Source organism: Elgaria multicarinata, chromosome 8 (assembly GCF_023053635.1).
Source record: "Elgaria multicarinata webbii isolate HBS135686 ecotype San Diego chromosome 8, rElgMul1.1.pri, whole genome shotgun sequence".
Lineage (NCBI taxonomy): Eukaryota > Metazoa > Chordata > Lepidosauria > Squamata > Anguidae > Elgaria > Elgaria multicarinata.
Window position 1 is genome coordinate 100,475,155 of NC_086178.1, and position 24,040 is coordinate 100,499,194.

The following is a 24,040-nucleotide window of genomic DNA, read 5'->3' on the forward strand; positions in this document are numbered from 1 at the left end:
TTTGAAATTTGGAGAATTTCAAGGCTTTGTTTTGAAGTTTTAGATGTTGGTTGGCAGATACTCAAATTTGATGAGAGCAGTAAAAGGCAATAGCAGAACCAAGTAGTACCCTCCTTATATCAGTAGTGATAACTGTTGGGTAAGAACATGCACAAATAATAAGCAGAGCTGTACTGGATCCGACCAAAGGCTCATCTAATCCAGAATCCTGTGTTTTACAGTGGTGAACCAGATGGGGAAGGGCTGCAGCTCAGTGGCACAGCACACACTTTGCTTGCCAAAGGACCCCGGTTAAATCCCAGGCATCTCCCAGTAGGACTGGGGAAGCCTTCTGTCTAAAACCTGGAGAGCCACTGCCTGTCAATGTACACAACACTGGACTAGATGAACTAATGGCATGACTTGGGGGGGATCTACACTAGTCTTATAACGTTGCTAGTGTCCCTTTCTAACGTGGTTCTCTGTATCGGTTCTCTGAATCACGGGGCGCACTAGCGTGACTTACGTTTAGCTGTAACGTTACTGCAGGGCACATGGTTAAATCCTTTCCGTTGTTCTGGGTTGCTCTGAGCTGCTGGGTTTGTTCCGCCCACTGCCTGCCTCATTCCTAGCCAGCAGTGCAGGGCAATAGTCATAAGCACACACACAAACCCCCTCCCAAAACATCTTGATGCAGGTCCCAGTGCATAGGAGCCAGCCACTTTGCTGAAACTAAGCACGGTTGGGTCTGGTCAGGGTTGGGATGAGAGACCAAATTGAAACATTTTAGCAGCAGCCCTATTTAAGCCCGGCTGGTCATGAGTTTTAGACTTTGGACCCCTACAGCAATCCTTTGAGCACTCCTCAGCTCCTTTGCAAAGAGGGGGGAAATGTTAAAAAAAAATCATAAAAAATCAACTGATGACCCAATTTGATTCAAATTTTAAGGCAGGATGCATGGGAGTACTTCACAATAAAAGCAGATTCTAAGGTGGAAAACTTCTGAGTCCTTTGCATGCAATTGTCAGTGATTGCACAGTATAAGGCTGGTGTGATTTATCTGCTGTAGCAGATAAGATAGCAAACGGGCGAAGGAAGGAGAACAGGAAGTGGGCGGAGCAAACCCAGCAGCTCTGAGAAAGGTAGCAGCTCTACAATAACACCAGTGTAGATTCCCACTTGGTATAAAGCAGCTTTGCATGTTCCTTTATCTCCAGAAAGCCCAAAAGCAGGTGTTGACAACAATAGCCCTCTCCACTTGTTGTGTCCCTAGTATTTTGTGTTCAGTTATATGCTGTTCCTGAACATGAAGGTTCCTTATACTAGTAGCAATTGAAAGACATTTGTCATAAATTTGTTCAATCCTACTTTCAGTTATCTAGGCTAGTGGCCATCACTGTATGTAGTCTCCTCCTCCTTTTCTTTCTTTCTTTCTTGGGGTCTGTCCTGAATCATTGGCTGATCTTGAGTTCTTGTATTATGAGAGAGGAAGAAAAATGAATCTCTGTTTTCTCTATCTTTAGTGTGCATAAATAAACTCAGTGGTAGAGTTCTTATCGAAGAGGTAATTGTTGGCATAATTTTCACCAATTCCCAGGCCTTTGGTGTGATTCAATGCCATTTTTAAAAGCTTGTTTTCTGACTGCTGTGTCAAAAATGCATTTGAGAGTGTGCCAAGTGCATAGAAAGAAACCTTGCAGAGCTACAAATGTGTGCTCCTAACACATAAATATCTGGTTTCTGAGCCCTCATCAAAACTATTTCATAATCAGGTGAATGTTGATGACTTCCCAAATTGCCAGTAAAGTTAATGATGGGGGAAACTAAAATTAGGGATAAATGAAGCCACCCTGACCCCACAGATAAAATTCGTTAGGCTTATTAAAAGTTTTACATTCCCTTGAAATTCCTCATGTTTCACCTAAGGAGGGACTTTCAAATTTTCTTCACATTTTTGCTTTAGGCAAAAGCAATGTCAGCCTAGCAGCACATAGAACCTGTTGAGACATTATACGTGTGTTCCTGCAACTTCCTTTCTTCAAATTCATATAAATATATGAATGACCAAGGAAAATTCCCCAATTTTTATTTTTTATTTTTTTGAAATAATTTTGAGTGGGAGGGAGAGGCTTGGAGCTGACTGACAAAAACCTGGGAATTGAACACTCATAATCAAAGAGACTTGGGCCACAGCTAGACCTAAGGTTTATCCTGGGATCATCCAGGGTTCGCCCCTGCCTGAGCACTGGATCCCCTGTGCGTCACCTAGATGAACAGGTTTGACCCCTGGACGATGCAGGGATAAACCTTAGGTCTAGCTATGGCCTTGGTTTGTAGAAAAATCTTGAAATAGGACATTTGTTTCTTTCTTCCTCAACATGAGAGAAAGCAAGTGTATCCCAAAATGGTATTTTCACATGAGACAAGCAGGTGAAACTTCAAAATACGTTTACCTCATGAATGGGCCCTCCAGCACAGACCAAGCCAAGTAGCATATAGGATGGAACGTTGCCTTTGGGAGTTTCAATGGCCTTTCACACACGTGAATCAGGCTTGGATTAGGGGAGAAGCAAGGGATGTGGTTACAGGGTTTTGTAAGGTAAGGGAGGTGTCATAGATCTGTGGCAGAGTATATGGTTTGCATGCAGAAGGTCCGTGATTCAATCCCCAGCTTATCTAGTTAATAGGACCTCAGTTGCAACGCTCAGGAAGACCTTTGCCTGAGATGCTTTTGTGGGATCAATGGATCAATGGTTTGACTCAGAACAATGCAGATAAAGAGCACTAGAGGAGGATGAATGATTGCATTTCCCAGGAAAATGCCACATCTAATGAAGACTGTTTTCTAAGCATGCCAAGGTCTTTGAAAATGGTCTGTTTGAAAATGGCAGAGTTGAATGCTGAGAGAATCTGGGCTTTGCGCCGCTGAGGTGTACGCATTCACTGCAGGCAACTAAAGGAGCAGGAAGGGCAAGCGCATGGGAGGATTCGGGAAGTGGTTGCAAGCACAGGGTGACAGCAGATGTGGTGTTATTAATGCTCACCATGGTTCTGAGACCCAGCCTCATCTCATTGGCAATCTCCATGAGGGGAAAAAGGAAAGGAAGAAGAGAGAGGGGGGAAAGGATCAAATAATGTGGCTTGAAGTCTAGCAATGGAGCACACAAGCATTCCTAGGCCACTCACAGCTGATGATAGTAAGCCAAACATTTGCAAATTATTTCTTTAAAAATCACTTTCTTTAAAAAGGGTGTGGGGGTATTGTTTTGTTTTGGTTCGGAGAGTGGACAGTACCTCCTCATTTCCCTCAGATTTTATTTTCCTCATTGATCAATCACATTCAGCCATCACTCGCATGTGTACATGACAAGGAATACTCATTTCAAGGTAGTCTTGGATTGATTACAGTTTACTTGGGCTGCAATTCACTGCACACTTACTGAAGAGTAAGTCCCACAGAATTCATTAACTTCCAAGTAAACATCAATATAATAATGCTGCAAGTCAACCAGAGCCTGAGTATAACCATCAATCTTGAAAGCCATTCAAACAAATCAAACACTGATTTTTGGGTGTCAACTGACTTAAAATTTAAAATATTAACTGCGTTTTCCCCTAATTTGGTTGTGAAGATGTTGTTTATTAAATGTGTATTCATTCATGTCTTTGCCTTAAGCCAAGAAATTCAAACAGTTCTTATTGTTTACTCAGACAACACACCGAGAAAAACCAAAACGTTAAACTGCTGGATGTGACTGGCAAGAACTGGGTTGTTTTGTGTTTTGGAGTAGTATAAAGGTTGCTCTGGATATTGTTGAACAGAAAAGTAGTGTGCAAATCTTATAAAGAAAAGGTACTTCAAAAAACAGTGCAACATGTTAGGGGTCCACTTATTTTTGCAGGAGACCTCTCAAGAGTCAAAGAGGCCACTGTGGGCACATGCATGTTACAAATCTGATGTGTGTCTGTATATCCTGCCAAGTGTATAGAGAGCCAGCAGCTCTGGAATAAGATTATTATGGTACATATGCATGCTTCTACAGTTAAACTGAGTGCTTAGGACTAGCTTTTTAGGCCAATGGCAGGAAATTTACTGGAAAAGAGTTTCATAACCACTGACCTAGCAAAGTGCCCCAAAGTTAACCTGATCCACAACATGGGGTCTCACAGGGCTTCTAGTGCTTATTTTTCATACTAATTAAGACCGTGTATTAGTCGTTGTGCGTTCCTTCCTTCTCTACTGTGTGTTACATGCATGAGTCGTTTCTCACTCATCCCTAGAAATCGAGGATGAGAATGAACTAGATTTCTAAATAGCTCAGTGCCACAACTTCAACTTTTATGTCTGAAAACTGTATTCAACTACCATGGAAAATATCGGCCAAATAAACAGGTTTTCAATATCCTTTCATTATCTCTGGCATGGTGAGTATTGAGTATCTGGAAGGAATTGAAGACCTAATGATATTTTGCATCTACTAATCTCTGCATATCAGCATCACAGGCATTTTAATATTAGTTTACTAAAAAGAGGGAAATATATGTGTTTCAACACTGTTAGCAATTTTTCCTTTCGTATTCTGATACTTTTTTCTTTAGCACTTAACGATCATTCCATTCAGTACTACATATGAAGGTATGGCCATAGCAGAGTGTAGCTTCAAATATACATTTCTGCCTAATTCAAGAATATATGGCTGCCTAAATGTGTACCCACCTGGAGACCTAATGACCTTCATTAGGATTGTATCCGGGTTTTTTTTTTAAAAAAAACACACACTAAGTTTTGTTCTCATTTGACTTTCTCATGAAAGTGATTTGTTTCATTAGGTGAATTGCTGTGATTAATATTAAGGAGGTATAGAACCAAATGTTTCCACTCTGAACAGTTTTGAAGAAGGGTAGAATAATCCCAGCCACTCTGGAGTAAATTCCACCTTCCTCTACGGGCATGAGCCCTAGTATGGTTAGAGTTGCTTAAACTTTGTCAGGAAATCCCAATGTGTTGATAGGCTAATGTCCATTAACATCTCACTGCATCAGTGTCCTCTGCGGATAGAAAAAATGGGTAATTGTGTGTATATCCTGTGCATCCTCTAAGATTTCTGGTCATAGAGGATGTCTTGCATCCTCTAAGACTTCTGGTGAAGGGGAAATATAGACAATGACTTCTCAGATTGGAACCCTCCTATTTTAGTAATGCCCCCCCAAAAACTTTCCGCAATATGGCATGTCTTGATTCTATTCTAAAAGGCTTTAAGAACATAAGAAATGTCATGCTGGATCAGACCAAAGGTCCATCTAGTCCAGCACTCTGTTCACACAGTGGCCATCCAGCTGTCGGCCAGGGAACAACAAAGCAGGACACAGTGCAACAGCACCCTCCCATCCATTTTCCCCAGCAACTTGGGCACATAGGCTTACTTCCTCAGATACTGGAGGTAGCACATAACCGTCAGGGCTAGTAGCCATTGATAACCTTCTCCTCCTGGAATTTATCCAACCTCCTTTTAAAGCCATGCAAATTAGTAGTCACCACTACATCTTGTGGTAGTGAATTCAAGAATTTAACTATGTGCTGTGTGAAGAAGTATTCCCTTTTATTTGTCCTGAATCTCCCACCAATCAGCTTTATGGGATGACCTCGAGTTCTAATATTTTGAGGGAGGGAGAAAACCTCCACACCATGCATAATTTTGTACACCTCTATCAGGTCTCCCCTTAGCTTCCTTTTTCCCCAAGCTAAACAATCCCAGCTCTTGCAGCCTTCCTTCATACAGGAGATACTCCAGCCCCTTAATCATTTTAGTTGCCCTTTTCTGCACTTTTTCCAGCTCAATAATATATATTTTAGGTGTGGTGTCCAGAACTGTACACAGTATTCCAAGTGTGATCGCACTTAGATATACTGGCAGTTTTATTCTCAATTCCTTTTCTTATAATGCCTAACATAGAGTTTGCCTTCTTTACAGCGGCTGCACACTGGGTTGACATTTTCATTGAGCTGTCCACCACAATCCTGAGATCTCTTTCGTGTTTGGTCACTGCCAGCTCAGATCCCGTCAGGTTATTGTTGAAGTTGTGTGTTTTTTTGCCTGGGTAGTTGTCTACAATAGTGAGTGTGGGTGAATGCAAACAACAATTTACTAAGTGGCAAATTACTACAATATATTATCTGGTAAATTTTGGATGTAACAATTTGATAAACCAGTTGTCTATAAAATTCTGCCAAGTGGTGAGGAGAGACTTTTGCTACACGTCTGCACTTGATCAGAGATCCAGAGAAACAGCTAAAATTATTCTCACTTGTCAGGACTTTACAGAGAGATTGCAGATAAACATTTAACAAATTCTAACTTGGCACTGTGTGCATATAAGCACTAGGTGAGGCAGCCATCTGTAGTACCTTGCTGACTGGTTAAGAGGAACCCATTGGTCCTCTGTTTCCTTAGATTTCTAATCCATGTGCAGATGTATGTTGTACAGCACAATAGCTGTTGCGCAACAGAATTCCCATGGAGGCATCCAATAGAATCTGTAAACTCCATGATTTGGGGCAATCTTGAAAATCTGTGGTGGCTACCTCAGAGTTCATCAAACATTAGATGTCTTGAGGCTGGACAGTTCCATGAGGTCCCATTCTGCAGTGATTGCTAAAATGGCCCTCTAGTGAAAAAACTGCTTTGTATGAGAACGCATCTCTGGTTCCATCAGGCACAGCCCAACTATGAGTCTGTGTCTCTGATTTCATTTCCATGTAACTTCAGCATCCACACTTTTCTCTGAATTCTGCCTAGTAACTTTAGTGGTGTTTGACATGTTCAGCTGCCTTATATGATATAAATGTAATACACACAAAGTTATTGTTTATATGTATAAGTTTCAGGAAATAAGTAGGCCTCAAGATACTTACAATTAGTAGAGGGGGGTTGAATGCTTGCATGTGGATTGGATGGTTGAAGGGGAGTGCTTTGATTGGCTGTGAAAGAGTGGGAGGAGCTGAAGTGTATCTATATATAGTTAAGGGAGTGAGAGGGGGAGTGTGTGGGTTAGAATTCTGTGAAGTGGGGTAGAGAGAAGTGGATGATTATATGAGAGAAGTAGATGATTTTAGGGCTATATAGTGGAACCTTGTAATAAAGAAGTGACTGAAACCAATACGCTTTGAACCTTGTAACTATACGCATTTGAACTGAGGAAACCATTAAGCTTATACATGCATTTACTTGAGTTAATAAATTCCAGTTATATTTACCAACAACTGGTGTGGTTTGTGGAGGAGTGTGAGGACAAGGCAACAAATGGTGGCAGCGGAATGGGAAACTGAGGGCTCGGTTGCTGGGCTGTGGGTCTGAGGAAGAGGCGAGACAGGAGCAGCAGCAGCAGTAGACTTAACCCCTCAAACATATCATTAGCACAGGGGGGAATGAAGTGGTCCAGGGTGCTAGTGGTGTGGACAGTCTTGTCAGGGGCTTGTGGGTGTCTCAGGTAAAGTTGAGATGACACAGGAGGGCAGTGCATCACAGCGTTCCAATGAGATTTTACATTGCATGTACCCAATTTTGCCATTGTGAAGGTTGCAATCCAGATTGGGGTTTTGGCTGTCTGTAATATACACAGGCGATAAAGCAGAGCTCAGGGTTTTTTCCCCATTGCATTTTCCTTTCTTGGGTCTTTTCTGCCTAGAGCCTTGTGTTTTGCTACTAAAGGACAGGCTCACACATCAACATACATGGCAGCATCATGTGCTGGGCTTGCATGCATGTGAATGAGCCATCACAGATCAAACAACACAGAGAGAACTTTCGTCCAACCTTGCAGGGCCTCAGACACAATGCTTTTAAATGGAATCAGTTACACATTCAAGCTTCTAAGGCCAGATCTACACAAAGCAGGATATAACAGTTTGAAAACGTTTTGAGAACTGTATATGGAGTGTGTCCTGGTCCTCAACAGTTGTCACTACTGTTATAAACTGTTTTAAAGCAGTAGTGTAGATCCTGCCTAGTGTGTTACATAATTAAGGCTGCAATCTTATATACATTTGCCTCATAATAATCCCATTGGATTCAGTGGCCCTTACTTCTGAGTAGACAGCAATAGGATTGGGCTGTAAATGATGAGATATTGAGTACTCCCCATGTATGTATGAACTGGTCCTGTGTAATATTATCCCTATGCATTACAGTGAGGAGATGGCTGCTTGCCTCTGAAAGCTTATCAACACCCCAAGAACTCTCCTAATTATTTTTGCCAACTTTGAAATGCAGCAGTTTGTCTTGAAAAACCTACCACTCCACTACACTGTTTTGCCAGTAGTGAAATTATTTATTTCCTGCTCCCAAAAGTTTATTTTATCTTAGAAAATTAGAGTACAATACAACGATACATACAGATGCTTATTTAAAGGAGAAACATAAGCAAAAGAAAAAAAAAGGTACACAAATTTCAGACATGTGATCGAAATACAGGAAAATAATAATTTAAAAAGCAACATAAAATATAAACATACAATGAAGGGGAAAATATAGTGACATTTAAGTTCTCTTGTGTTTTCCTTCACATGGAACAGGAAAAAGAGCTGGAAAAGAGCTTTGAAATGCAGCAGTTTGAAGTTTGAAGGGGAAAATATAGTGACATTTAAGTTCTCTTGTGTTTTCCTTCACATGGAACAGGAAAAAGAGCTGGAAAAGAACTATAAAAGAAAGCCGGGGAGAGGGCAGAACTAGGCAGATGAGTGGGGGAAGTATGAAATGGCCACACACACACAAAAAAAGGGTACTCAGATCCCAAAACAGTTCATACTGAACATGTGTAGAGATCCCAGTTGTATTAATTGTATCTTGAAAGAGATCCATGGTTAAGTATAATGAAGCCTGAGCACAAGTGCTAAATGATGGCTACTATAATCTCTCAGCTCTAGGGTTATTTTTTTCCATTTCCAAGAAAAGTAGTAGTTGTAGAACCCAAGCTACATGATCAGTAATGTCTCCATTGCTAAATATTTAAGATTCTATAGAGAACAATGTTGCAAATTTAGCCCATTGACTACGGACCATTTCACATGTTATCAAATGAGCAAATATGTATTTATAGATAATATTTGCAGTGTCAGGTGAAAACTTCTTTTTTAAAAAAAAAAATCCAGGCTGTTTAGTTTTATGTTGGTTTTTTTGGCTGAACTTTTTAATGTGTTGCTGTAATTTGTTATTGTTGTTTTCCCGTATTTATGGCATTGTATTTCATATATTGCCTGCCAAGCCTGAAGAGTAACTAACAAATATTTTGATAAAATAAATGGAGTTTGGAAGCCATTCCTAGCTTCTTTGCAAGTGGGAGATCAAAAGTTTGAATGCTCCTTCAAACAAATCCCGGCATATACAAAACCAGTATTTCAAAGCAGAGGCTGTGGCCTAGTCTTCTCCCTGACATGCTAGCTTTAAATGTAAAGCGTGTTTTTGACAAGAGGGAGCTTTCAAATATTCGACATGTGCTCAAAGCCACGCTACCTGCCGCCTGACTTGGTACTGTGCAGCAATGGATATATTACACAGGGCTGGCTCTACGAAAGGAAAACATTTTTAAATCCAAATGTTTTGAGGTAGGTTAGAATTATGCGTTATAATCCCCCATGGTATAAATCAAGCTGCTGTTCTGTAGGGCAAGACAAGGCACAAACCATGTAAGGCCAGCAGCCTCACAGGAAGGAAGAACTTCACCCTCCTACAATACCAGAGGACGTATGGCAATATTGTAAGAAAATATCACCTCAAGTGTTGAGTTCAAAAGTTTTGCAAACTGGAACCTTGTGTGTGAGGATTTCAAGAAGATATCCGTTGGCAGGAAGATGAGTGAAGGTACGGACAGTGGCAAAATGCCACTATGGACGCATCCAATAGAATCTGTAAACTCCATGATTTGGGGCAATCTTGAAAATCTGTGGTGGCTACCTCAGAGTTCATCAAACATTAGATGTCTTGAGGCTGGACAGTTCCATGAGGTCCCATTCTGCAGTGATTGCTAAAATGGCCCTCTAGTGAAAAAACTGCTTTGTATGAGAACGCATCTCTGGTTCCATCAGGCACAGCCCAACTATGAGTCTGTGTCTCTGATTTCATTTCCATGTAACTTCAGCATCCACACTTTTCTCTGAATTCTGCCTAGTAACTTTAGTGGTGTTTGACATGTTCAGCTGCCTTATATGATATAAATGTAATACACACAAAGTTATTGTTTATATGTATAAGTTTCAGGAAATAAGTAGACCTCAAGATACTTACAATTAGTAGAGGGGGGTTGAATGCTTGCATGTGGATTGGATGGTTGAAGGGGAGTGCTTTGATTGGCTGTGAAAGAGTGGGAGGAGCTGAAGTGTATCTATATATAGTTAAGGGAGTGAGAGGGGGAGTGTGTGGGTTAGAAGGTACGGACAGTGGCAAAATGCCACTATTTTAGCTTCTGCAATGCTAATCTCACTACTGGGCCAGGAAGAGCATCTAAGAAGAAAAAGTCATCTTCATGGAGTGCTTTTTTTTTCTTTCTTTTTTACATAGGATGACCACAGGGCTCCTGTATCTTTAACAGTTGTATTGAAAAGGGAATTTCAGCAGGTGTCATTTGCATCACAACAGTAAAAGCTGCAGGAGCTATACTAGAGTGACCAGATGCAAAAGAGGGCAGGGCTCCTGCAGTTTTAACTGTTGTGATGAAGAGGGAATTTCACCTGGTGCTGCATACATACCAATGACACCTGCAGAAATCACCATTTCCATACAATTGTTAAAGGTACAAGAGCCCTGTCCTCCTTTTCATATAGTCACCCTATTTTACATCGCCAGATAAGGAAATGTTAGGCAAGCAGAACTCACTTTCTGGTGTTAAAGAGCAACAAAGCTGTTGTTTTAAGATGATTTTAACAGACAGCTGTTTTCACTTCACAGCAAGAGAGGGGGAAAGAGGAAGGACACCAAGCAAGTTGGTATTAAGTACAACATTTGTAGATGCCCTTGCTGAAATTCCCTTTTCTATACAAGTGGTAAAGAAATGGGAACCCTTGTCCTCTTTTAAAGCTTCTGTTCCTAGTATTGTTACATAACAAAACTTGTTCACTTCTTCATCTGTAAGGAATTAGTAAGAAATAAATGATCAAAGTATGTCTGAAATTTATGCTGAGACATAGGTTTGTAGATTAAATGCAGGACAGGTGAGTTTGTTTTCTCATAGAGAATTGCAATCAAAAGAAGAATTTGTGTCTGTGACCAAAACCTTTAACAGGTATGTTAACAGGATGAAGGGTCAGTAGTAACAGGAGAAATACTGTGCAAGGTTAATAGAAATACACTGTAAAAAGATCACTGTTGCTGAATTCCTTTCCCAGTAATTACGAAAAAAAATGTTCAAAGTGTCAGCATATCTTATTTTTATTTATTTATTACATTTAAATCCCTCCTTTTTTCCTCCAAGGAACCCAAGTCGGCGTACATAATCCTCCTCTCCACTTTATCCTCACAACAACAACCCTGTGAGGTAAGTTGGGCTGAGAGTCTGTGACTGGTCCAAAGTCACCCAGTGGGTTTCCATGGCCCAGAGGGGACTAGAACTCGGATCTCCCGACTCCCAGGCCAACACCTTAGCCACTACACCACACTGGCTCTCCATGAAGACTCTCTCACTGGGCATGTCTACACCAGCCCTATATCCCAGGATTGTCCCAGGATCGATACTGTGAATCCAAATGCCACACAGGGGATCCCAAGAGCAGGCAGGGACAATCCCTCCATTTTCCTGGGATAACCCTTCGGTGTAGACTTGCCCACTGTCTCACTGACAGCAAGCATCTAACTTCTGGTGCTCCTTATCAACTCCCATAAAATGATGCAGATGTAAATTAGGATAGGGTTAGTAAGTCCAGTGCATATTCTTTTTGATTGCTGTTGGTTCAAATGAAAACTCAAGAAACAAAAATAAGCTGATTCCAAAGAGCTACAAAGTATCTTCAAGGTAAAATGCCAGCACCATATTCTCCATGGTAAGCAATGATGTAAAGGGAGCCAATGCAGTAAAAGGCTTTCAGATCATGCCCAATTCTGCACTAAAGCTTAAATGCCATATTAAACTGGTGTAGGAATATTCCTCCATCATGTTCAGCTATCAAGATTACTGACAGTTCCTAAGAGCTACCTAAAGATGTTCCTATATTTGTTATTTATTTTTTTACAATACCTCCTCCTTCTCAGTTTAGTTAAAAAGAATTTCTCTAGAAGAAAATTCCCCAAAATGTGGTTTCTCTCAAATCTTCTGCAGTTAGTTTGCTGTCAAATCCTGGTGTAAAATCCCTGTAATGCTGGCAGGACGCAATTGATTGAAAGACTACACGAATACAGTGGTCAGTGAGCATGGCCTATGCAAAGTGTTTACTTGCTGGCAAAGCAGTTCTTTGGAGTGGGCTGTTAGCTTTTTACAATGCTAAAGGCTTTAAGCAATTAATGACTCGGTCCTGACGCCAAGAGACAGTCATATTAGCAAAGCTGGAGTTTTTCAAAGCATTAAGGAAACTTGGAACAGTCAGAATGCCATTCAAATTATATGTAGGAAATTGGAAAAGAAAGAAATGGGAGAAGAAACACAGTAACACATTAAAGAATGGTGGAATAACACCTTTCCTAACTGAATGGAAACAGGATGTAGTTAGCATACCTTGATATAAAACACAACTGACTTCCATTTAACAGTTGACTGTGACGTTGGAGTCCATTTTCTAATATGGATGCCTGGAAAAAGAGTATGGCCACTGTCCAATGCAGTTTGGTGTGCTTAAGCCCAGAGAAATCCAACCCAACTCTATATGTTGGATTTAAAGGGGGGACAAAAATCACCCCCATCCGTGGGTCCATTTATGGCCCATAAAAGTGGAGCCAGTGTTCTGCTGCTAAAGTGATTGGGAGGACTTTGGTGATTTTGTGTGGACAGGGGCAAGGACGGGGTTGGTGGGTGGGTTATATCATGATGCAACATAGTCACATGGACATTGTAGAAAATGCTGCAAGCCAGGATACTGCAGAGAGCCTCATGCTGTTATAAGCCGGTAAGAATTTAATTTTTAAAACTTAAAGAACAAGGAAAAACTAAGGCTTACATCATAAAGTAAGGTAAGGAGCAACCCACCCATCCCCTGAAAATTTCACCAAACTTCTCCCTTCAATATGCAAAGAAATGTTAGGCTGCAAGGTTTGGCTCAGCTCTAGTTGGATTATAAGAACCTTGCATAGGTAAGACTTTTGTAAGACCACATGTAAGTACATCAGTTTTAAGAGTAACATCCTATATGGCTGCTTTAAGGAGGTGCATCTCAAGGCCCCTTAACATATGCATACCTTATTCCATACAAAACACATTCATCTAATTTCTTAACCATATATCCATTATACGTTCATAGTGTGTGGACCAAGGACCAACTATGGGCTCATCTAAACCAAGCAGGATATCTCACTATGAAAGTTGTATGAAAGTGGTATATAAAAGACAGGAACCACACTCCTGCTTTATAGCAGTATTGAAGTGCACTGCAGGATTTACACCAGTGCTTTATAATGGTACTGAAGTACACTGACAACTGTTGGGGCCCATGACACATCTACACCAAGCAGGACATACAATACTCTGAAAGTGGTATGAAAGCGGTATATGGTATGTGTCAATGGGCCCCAACAATTGTCAGTGCACTTCAATACCGCTATAAAGCAGTAGTGTGGTTCCTGCCTTTTATATAACGCTTTCATACCACTTTCAGAGTGAGATATCCTGCTTGGTGTCGATGAGCCCTATGACTCCCTGTATTATGTGCATGTATTGTACACATGGTTAAAGAACGGGAGGTATGCGGAGCTCACACATTTTATGGGGTACACCTTTCAGAGGCATGGACCTGCTCAGTTGATAACATGTGAAATGACCAGGATAATAGATTTAGAAGTGGTGAGAACTACAGAATCAAAGCATGCAGCAAAAAGTGAAAGCACATTTACTGTAGCTATCAACTGATTAAATAGTTAATCACGTGCATTTATTAACTGATTAAATTTAAACAAGTCATCATATCACCAAAACCTCTTTTTAGATAGTGGATAATGTGGGCGATAGCTTCTTATTTCATAAAGGATTTTTTCCATAAATTTGCAATTTTTTAGAAAGGCCATTCTTAATATATTTTTATCCTTTCTATAGCGTTCTAGAATCAAAATAGTCTAAAGAATTAACAAGCATGCCTACAACATGCAAATTAACCAATTAGAATCTCCCCTTATAAATTAAGGCCCTTAACCATTAATCAGCCTGATCCTACGCATGTTTACTCTGAAGCAAGTCCCGTTTTCTTCAATGTGTTTAGTGAGCAATATTAGGACATGAGTCTAAGGCTGAAATGCTATACACAGTTACAGAGGAAGACGGGCCAAACTCAACGTGATCTGTGATCCAGGTCTCCCACTTTAAGAAAGAAAGAAAGAAAGAAAGAAAGACAGCAGGTGTGTATGTCTGTGTGTGTGTGTGTGTGTGTGTGTGTGTGTGTGTGTGAGAGAGAGAGAGAGAGAGAGAGAGAGAGAGAGAGATTTGCTTTGCAAAGGGTATCATGCAGTGTGAAAAATGCTTCAACAGAGGTTTTACTTAGGAAAATGCTAAACGCCCATGGCTGCTGCCCTGATCTAATCCCATCCCACTCTCTGTGGCAGCTATTCGTTTCTTAAAAAAAAAAAAAAAAATGGGAGATACTTATCGCTGATCCACATCACATGGAGTTTGGCCCTCTTTCACACATCCTGTCTCTCTCGCAACCTGTCACATCCTGTTTGGCCCTCTCTCCCACTGACGTCAGTGGGGTGCTTCCAGGGCTGGGCACAGCTGGTATTAGGCCCGGGCCAGATGGGAAATGTAGGCCCCATTTCAAACTGCTCATTAAGTATTTTTAATCAGTTCTAAATACATATGAACTAGAACGATTTATATAAAAAAGGTAATGGCAAGCACTTTTATTCAAGATGTATGTAAGACATCCCTTCTTCACATTCAGAAATGCTTTCCGTGCTTTTCTTTGGGCAAATTCATCATCAACAACGGAACAATCAAGCAACTTTGCCTTGTCAATGTTAATATTCAAAACTGCTAATCCATTCAAACGTTCTTGCACCGCTGAGCGGGGCCCCTCAAAATCGTAGGCCCATGCCCACTGGCCCCACTGCCCCCCCTCCCCCTGCCTAGCCCTGGGTGCTTCCAATGAACAGGCATAAGACTGGGGTGAAATGCTTTAAGTTTAGTTTAATTTACTAAATTGAATGAGCAAAATGCTTCAGCCCTCATATTAATGCATATCTGTGCGCAGATGGATCTTTCCACACACCATCTTCCTGGGAATGAGGAAAGAGATCAGGATGCTCAGGGCTTCATGAGCAAATTGAGCAACTGATTTTTCTACCAAAAAAAAAAAAGGGGGGGGGGAGTTGCCTTTCAGAAAAATACATGGGGGGGATTATACACAAAATGGCTCCCTGGATGCGAAGCTTGATACTGAATGCATGGCAAACAAATGGAATGGACAAATAGAGAGCACAGACAAATGGCATGTTAATGGCAACGAGGCTGATATTATATATACATTAAAAAGCCTTTGACAGACGAGTTTATGTGTGGTAGGCATGTCAATTGCTGCAGTACCCTTGGCAACTACAGAAATAAAAATGAGAAGTGATAGTTCCTGTGTTCTTCCCTCAGCTAAGGCATGGCTGTTGCTTTAACTTACTGGTACAAAACATCTGTTCAAGTTTAGAAAAGGCTCAAGTGCCTTGATGTCTCAGAGAGGTGAGATTGTTAAAGATTTTAATTGATGCAAACAGCTGCTGCTTTTCCTTTCCTTTCTTTGTTTACAAGACATGGCTATAACAGGCTGATGATGGTTGCTTTGAAATATTTGCAAGGAAAACCTTTGATAATGGGCAATTTAATATCCTTTCTATGAGAGACACTTTAACTGAAAGCCATTCATTTAATTCTGAAAAGCATTATTTTTAGAAAGGGACAAGAATGGGGCGGGGGAGGGTAAACATCCACGAGTCTTGAGGCCTGAATGCCATTGTGTTATTAATGAACAGAATAAAGATTCATTCATCTGTCCACACAAAGGAAAACAGCATTACATATTTCTGTAACAGCACTTGCCTTATTTATGTACTGTTCCCACACTTCCTTTGTAAAGGAATACTTCCCTCCACAAAGAAGATGGAGTTACATAAGGCCACATGGGGACAGTCTAGAGTTCTTCACTGGTGTATTTTCACATCATTCTTTGCAAACCCTCCCTGACTGCACGATGTGCAAACTGTAAGAAATGGCATACAGTGTCACATCTTGGAATGCAGGCCCCTCTCTACAGTGAGCATAAGCAAACTCGAAAGGGTCTATTTCAGTCCTCATTTCATGAGCAGACCTTTAATTGGCTCCCTTTAAATAGTATACATTATTATTATTATTATTATTATTATTATTATTATTAATTATTATTAATCAGAGGCTGTTAAAGGAAGGCCTATACAACACCCACCAAGCTGTGCACAGCCTACCAGCCTTATGTGGTAGCCCATCAGCTTCATGGCCTTGTTGCTTACCTGAGGCTGCAGAAATCGAGGGATTCTTAAGCTCTGGCAAGCCACAGTACATGACTCTGTATGCACTGTCTTCAGCTTAGTGGGTCATTAGTTATATGTACTTGTTTAATTGTTGAGGGTCACTTATTTCTAGCTGATCCATAGTAGGCTGTTAATTCAAAATTCATGTCACCAGGAAAGGGAAAGGAACCTCTCGTGCAAGCACTTGAGTCACTGCTGACTCCTAGAGGGACGCCTGCTTTCGCTGACGTTTTCTTGGCAGTCTTTGTAGCGGGGTGGTTTGCCGTTGCCTTCCCCAGTCGCAGTTACCTTTCCCCCAGCCAGCTGGGTACTCATTGTACCGACCTCGGAAGGATGGAAGGCTGAGTCAGCCTGAGCCGGCTGCCTGAGAACCAGCCTCCGCTGGGATCGAACTCAGGCCGTGGGGAGAGTTTCTGCTGCAGTAACTACCGCTTACCACTCTGCGCCACACGAGGCTCTAATTATGTCTTCTGTTGCATTCACCAAGGTGGGGGGGGGCACCATGAGGCAAAGAGCCTTGCACTTACTATGGCCAGGGCAAGGAGGGCATTATCTTCCTGTACTCTAAGTACTCTATTCTTTGATATAATACCAGAAGTTCAGAAAACAGTCCAGAGGAGTGTTGGGAAGCATATACCATTGTGTGGGGCTTTGGATGGATGTGTCATTGGCATCAACTTGGCAATCCCCCAGTGTGGCCATTAAATCAACTTGAGCTGTGTCTGGAATCCCTTTTTTTTCTTTTCTTTTTTTGCAGGAATCAGGGGTGTTGCTTCTATGCATTTAAGGCATCCCTAAACATCCTTGTCTGTCATTCTTAAAAGAGGGGGGCAAAAGGCATGGTGCCTGAGCTACTCTCTTACCCCTAAAGATGGTCTCTCCATGGCAAGGTTGAGGCACAATGGTGGGGCAATGTGGGAATGTTTGCAGTGCTGCTGCTGCCCAGGTTGTATCTGCTCTATAAATAAATACAGGACTTTAGTTGCCAGAGCTGACATTTTGGTACCTTCCATAAAATACAAACATTAGGGATTTTTTTTTAAGAAAAAAGAAAAAGAAAAGATAACATTATAAAAGCCTGTATTTAAATGCAATTATCTCCAGTCGTAATCCAGTGAGTTGTGTGAGAGCACCTATGGTTTCCACAGCTTCAGCATGCTCTCTCTTTTTCCCCTCTCTGAGAGTTTTATACTTTCTACTCCTAATTGTGATAAGAATAAAAGTTATGGACCTCTTTTGGTGTTTCTTGATGACAACGGTTGCTGCTCCACCATAACTCCAGGGCTGCCACCAAACAGGCCAGGAGCAGGCCCACTGCCAAAATGCAGAAGACCCCTGCAAAACTGTGAAGCTTCAAGGCCTTCCCATCCGTCTGTGCATTGGTGTGGCTGTTCAAATCACAACGTCCCATCCGTGGCCACCATTTTTCTTTGAACACATCCAAGTATCCAGCTTCTTGCAGTTCTAAGATCCTGCGGAAATTTATTTTGGGGGAAACCACAAGCGTTATTTTTTCTATGAGGAAAGCCTACCCAGAGGAAACCTGTGACTGAAACAGTGAAAATGGACAGTCGGCATGCATTGTGTTCACAGACAAAATGTAAATCAATTGCACAATAAACAAGAGATGAACTCCAAAAACTTCTCCAAAAAATCAATACTAATAATCTCAGACTCAGAAAGCCACCACAAAATTAAATAAATAAAAATCACTATGTAAGGACCTTTTCCCACATTGGGTTGGATCCAGTGATGCGTTAGTACGAGTAATTCTAGTGGTGTCACTGCTCTGCAAATTGCTGCACAAGTCTTAGCGCAACGTTGACTTGGTTTGTTGAGATACAATTCTTTTGACCTCTGCATATCAGCAATGACGTTTGTTGTGATGAACCTCTACTCCCATTCTTCCCTTTCATGGCTCAAGTTCTTCACGGCTTTGGAAAGTGCAAATCCCAAGTGTGGCTGCAGAAATACTACCTGGTTGTAAATCCCCTAAGACCGCACAACTGCAAAGCAAGACCTAACTGTATGTGCACCACTGCCATCCCAGTGCAAAGCAAGGCCGAGCTCTGGGTGTGCTAACTAAACCTCACCTCTGGATCTTCCCCTTCCCCACCCCACGATGCAAAGCTGCATTATTATCTACATGTGTGCACATGAAGAGGACGTTGCTGGACAGTGACCATTCTGCAACTAGAGTTGGCCAAGAACATATAGGGAATCTTCTTTCAGGGCATTCTTATGCAGTAGTCATTCTGCCTTCTTTTTGAACAGCCACAGTTTGGGCTTGCTTTGCAGTGAGGAAGTGGTCTAACGTAACATAACAAGAACATAAGAGCCATGCTGGATCAGACCAAGGGTCCATCCAAAGTGCTGGTTATCACCTAGAAAGCTTTATACAGCTTGGGTCCAGGTTGTCTGAAATACCGTATTCCCTCATACGAGTCTGCCTGTGCTCTGAGATCTTCTGGGGATGCCTTTCTCTGGGTCACACCCAAATCACAGGCACACTTGATGGGTATGCGAGAGAGGGCCTTCTCAGTGGTTGCTCCAAGGCTCTGGAATTCCCTTCCCAGGGAGGCTAGACTGGCTCCCTCCTTTTCACACTTTCAAAAGCAAGCAAAAACTTTTTTGTTCCAGCAGGCTTTTGGAAATACTCTGGAACTGTTTTGTTTTGTTTTGTTGTTGTTACTGTGTTGTTTTTTAAATAAAAAAATGTTTTTAGTTTTACTGTGGGTTTAATTCTATTTTAACTTTTGTAAATTTATATTTATGTTTTAATTATATACGTTTTAATCGCGTAAACCACCTTGAGTCCCAGTATTACAGAAAATGTGGGATGTTAAATATAGGAAAAAAGGTGAGCACAAAACTCTGGTGGTATAAACTGTTATTTTTATTCATAAATCAATTCTTCATTGAAGAATTGATTTAAGAATAAAAAAATAAAGATTTATAGCAATAGAGCGTTGCGCCCCCCATTTTTCCTCGGTTTGGTGGTGCTTCTTTCCCTCGCTTTTGCACGGAATATAAATATAATCATCAACTAATCCAGGACTCTGTTCACACAGTGGCCAACCAGCTCTCGGCCAAGAAACCACAAGCAGGACACGGGTGCAACAGCACCCTCCTGCCCATGTTCCCCAGTGAATGGTATATAGGCTTACTGCCTCTGATACTGGAGGTAGCACATAGCCATCAGGACTAGTAGTCATGAACAGCCTTCTCCTCCAGGAATTTATCCAGCTGCCTTTTAAAGCCATCCAAATTGGTGGCCATCAGCATCACGACACCTTGTGGTAGCAAATTCCATAATTAACTATGCACTGTGTGAAGCAGAACTTCCTTTTATCTGTCCTGAATCTCTTGCTAATCAGCTTCATGGGATGACCCCATTGGGTTCTATTATTATAAGAGAGGGAGAAAAATGTCTCCAACTTCGGATGTGCAGACACAGTGCTTGCTGGTGCAATAATTATGAGGTTATTGTACTGCCGCAGCGTATGGCTTTTGCTGGCACAACCTGGAAGTGGCCAAGGAAGGAGAGACTCCCTCTGATGAAAATGACCAAGAGGTGGGGCCTCTACAGTAAGCTGCCCACGAATGCGCCAGTGTGCCCCATGAAGACGGAGGAGTCAAGCAGCCGCCTGAATCCACTGCTGGTGGCAAGGAAGAATCAGGTGAAGAGTGTGCACATCAGCAATCCTTCCTGGTCATAAGAAGCTTGTCACTCCCCTTGAAACATGTGGTGGGGGACAAGACCACAAGTGATTTGGAGCAACGTGAGTCTCTTCACAAACACGTGTGTCTTGCTATTTATTGAAACAATGGCTCACTTTGTGCCAAATGACCTGCCACAGTGGCACAGATTTGGGTCAGTGCCTCCAGGGTTCAGTTTTTAACTCTACGTTCTGACAAATGGTTGCCGGTCATTAGTGGCTGCATGGGACCAGCGGAGTTGTAAAACCAATTACGTCAAACATTCCCTCACGGTGGGCCAGCTGGATGCAATAACCGCCGGCCAGCCTCAGGGCTTCCGCCTCCTTTGCCAAAGCATGTCATCGCTGGAGTGGCAAATCGCTCGGCTGAGGGAGCAGCTGCAGCACTAGGCCACCGTGTATGGCTTGTGTTTGTTCACTGCGTCTGCAATCGTTCAAGCCATTTATTTTTCATAATCATTTTCATGCAATTCATAATGTATCTCAACGGTGTCCTCGAGGTACAAAGGATGCTGGATCCACGCCTCAGTGGTAGCCATGGGATCTGATATAAGGAAGGAGTGTGGGGTGGCATCTTACATCACAGCTCAGAAGCTCCTGTCCATCAAACCTGATGAAGAGGGTCTTCCTTCCATTCAGTGAGGAATTTATGCAGTATTGCAGCCTTCCCCAACCCGGTGCCCTCTAGATGTTTCAGACTTCAATTCCCATCAGCCACAGAGAGCATGGCTAATGGTCAGAAATTCTGGGAGTTCTGGTCCAGAATATCAGGAAGGCGCCAGGTTGGGGAAGGCTGCCTTAGGAGAAGCATTTTCAACCTTTCAGCATGGGGAGAAAACGGCACACAGGCCGGGTAAATATCACGGGGTGTCTCTAATTCTATTAACCCCATCGTAGTTGTGCAGTGGCACAGCATGGTTTATATGACGCAGCTGGCAACTCGCAGCCACATCCGGCTTTCCCCCACCCGGAAAGGTACATTTTCAAAATCTTGATCTACTACGACTTTTCAATCTTCTCCAAGGTCACCACATTGTTTCCTGTTTTGGGTTATCCAGTGGACATATCTCTGCAAGTGCAGGAACATGGGGCAAGGGGTGGGGGCTTGACAAGGGAATGGCTGCCAGCACTACAGTTTTTCCTGGCCAGATAGCCCATGCTCCTTCCTGCCCTGTCTAGCGTTTTCATTTTCTCCTTGCTGCAGCAATGCTGTGGGCTTTTGAACGAATCATCTTCCAAAGTGGGGTCATATAGACACCCCACACCCACACATCATTAGTGATTGGGAGAAAGGAGGTGGGGCATATGGATGGCCACGTAGCTGTCTGGGGAATCCCAGAGAGCCAGCTTGGGACCCGAGGATTGCCGGAGCTTCTGCACTGCTGCTTTAAAGGGTGCACTGTACTCCTCTTCAGATCCCGTGGAAAGCGGATATTCAAGGGGGAGGGGAGGAAGACACCATTCTCCTTTCCTGCTTGTCCCAAATGGACAGATACGAGGAGATGTCAAACACCCCTCCTGGACTATAGCTCCCGTCAACCTCAGTGAGTACGACCAATGGCTGATATAAGCTGGTGGGGATGGCAGATAGAAGGTATTGGTGTTTAGGAAGATAATGCCTTATCCACTTCCCCATTCACACTTTCCCTTTTCACCTCAGTTGTCATTTCAGCATTCAGTACTAAATCACTGTTACAGGAATAGATCATCATTGTAGCATGTTGTGCAAGAGCCTGTGCAATTACTTGTGCTCACAGAAGGGTAATGTCAGCAGGGGTGGGCAAACTCACCTGAGCTTGTCCTGGAAGGTGTTTCCCTGACGGGTCAGCTGACCTACCCTGGTTGCCAGGCTGCACAGGCTGCACCCTCCCCTTCCTGTGTTAATGGGGGCCATCATTGATGCAGGAACAGGAAGTGTGTGAATTTGGCATGTGGGCAGGAGGCTGCTGAGTACTCAATGCCTTGTGAGTGCTTAGGTGGGGGTATGTACATGTCAGGGGGGCAGACATGGGGGGATCTACAGGACTTCTGGACCCAGTTGGGCACTTGCAGCATCCCTAAATGTTGCATCTCTGCCTTTTATGTGTGCAAAGGTGTCATGAAACATCAAAACAAAACATTAAAGTGACACATTTTCCACTCGCGGAAGAAGCCTCCTGTTTGTGGAAGGGGAACTCTGGATCCAACCCATTATGTTTTAAAATATACTTCAAGCCTTGTTAAGAATACAGCGAAAAGTGTGACGTGTTAACATGAAAACCAAGAGTTCGGAAACACATGTATCATGCAGGGAACACTCATCAGATAGACAGCATCGACTACAGCTTCCCATTGAGAAGTCCCCCAGGTTTATGGCTGTGCCATAGGTAAAATAGTTCTGATACAAACATCTCTCATTGTTCCTGCCTTTGAAGTTAGGTTACTCAGGCGCAATAACTCACGTTGATTATTCCCTGCTCAAAGGTCTTCATCCATTATTTTGAATGTGTGGTGTTGTTCTCACACAGTTCTGCATCCCTGAGCCAGTTCTACATGGGGAAAGGTTGGCTTGCCTCTGGGGCTGTTGACATGCCAAATGTGTGAAGGGTGTTTTGTTCTTCTGCCCCCACATTCCCATAACTCACCTGAATTGCCAAATAAGATGGGCCACATACTGGCCCTGAAGAAGGGACAGAATGAGAATACATTACTACATAGCCAATTCAACCCCTGGAAAAAATTCATAGCCAATTCAACCCCTGCTCATAGGCAATGGTCTAAATTCCAGCAAACAGGATTCTGATGATGATGTGGAAGTGGTTCAAGCCAGACCAGTTTTGTATTACCTTTGGGAGAAGAGGTCCCTGTAAGGACTGCCATGCTGGAGTGCTATCCCGTATCCTTTGCTACTGATGCTGTTTCCAATTACTGTCACCGAACATTCATCGTCTGTCAACGCTGCATATTCCACTACTGCAACATCCCACAAGAATGCATAGTTGCCTTTCTTTGCCTGTAAAAACATCCACCAAGATACATATATTTTTAAACAACAACAACAACCTGAAGGTAGTTCTAGGTTCTAAGTGTGTCCTCCTAGTATCTCTAAGGACACCCATGACAACATTTTATAATCCCTTTCAAAAGCTCTCAGTTTCTGAATTCACTGTACTAATTTTAATAAGGAAAGTATTTAAAATGACAATTTGCCAAAGCCAGGACCTTGCAAATTCACCTCTTATTTCACTCAAAGTGAAGCATTTAGTGACAACATAGTAATATGTGGAATCACTCTGAAAAAGATTAGCTAATTTGTTAAACATCTTTTAGCCAAACCAAGGACCATGTAGTCCATAATTCTATTTTCCAACACCATCTCTCAGCATCCACAAGCTGTTGTTGTTCGTCTCCATCATCTCACAAAACAGAGGTGCTTTTCAACTTGTCCATAACTGGTTCAAAGGGAATGCAAAAAGCCCCCAAAGGATTTCTCCAAACTAAGGAAATAGGCATTAAAAAGGCAAATGTGGCTCAATGTAAGCAGGTTTAAAGTGATGCACAATGGAGCGAAGAAGAAGAAGAAGAAGAAGAAGAAGAAGAAGAAGAAGAAGAAGAAGAAGAAGAAGAAGAAGAAGAAGAAGAAGAATCCTAATTGCATATAATATATGCTGATGGAGTCTGCAGTGGTAG

The 24,040-nt window shown here is 42.2% G+C and overlaps 1 protein-coding gene across 3 annotated transcripts in view; it reads right to left on the minus strand.

Annotated features, from left to right (window-relative positions):
- Nucleotides 1-24,040, minus strand: part of GRID1 (glutamate ionotropic receptor delta type subunit 1) — a 906,582-nt gene that overhangs the window by 13,330 nt on the left and 869,212 nt on the right. The window contains exons 14-16 of one of the 3 annotated variants that reach the window (XM_063133110.1): nt 23,197-23,363; nt 17,884-18,124; nt 17,516-17,605 (exon numbers count right to left, since the gene is read on the minus strand). In XM_063133110.1, the coding sequence (XP_062989180.1) occupies nt 17,516-17,605; nt 17,884-18,124; nt 23,197-23,363 (498 nt within the window). Of the gene's footprint in view, nt 1-17,515; nt 17,611-17,883; nt 18,125-23,196; nt 23,364-24,040 lie in introns of those variants that run through there. The other 2 variants (XM_063133112.1, XM_063133111.1) reach the window with 2 other exon arrangements.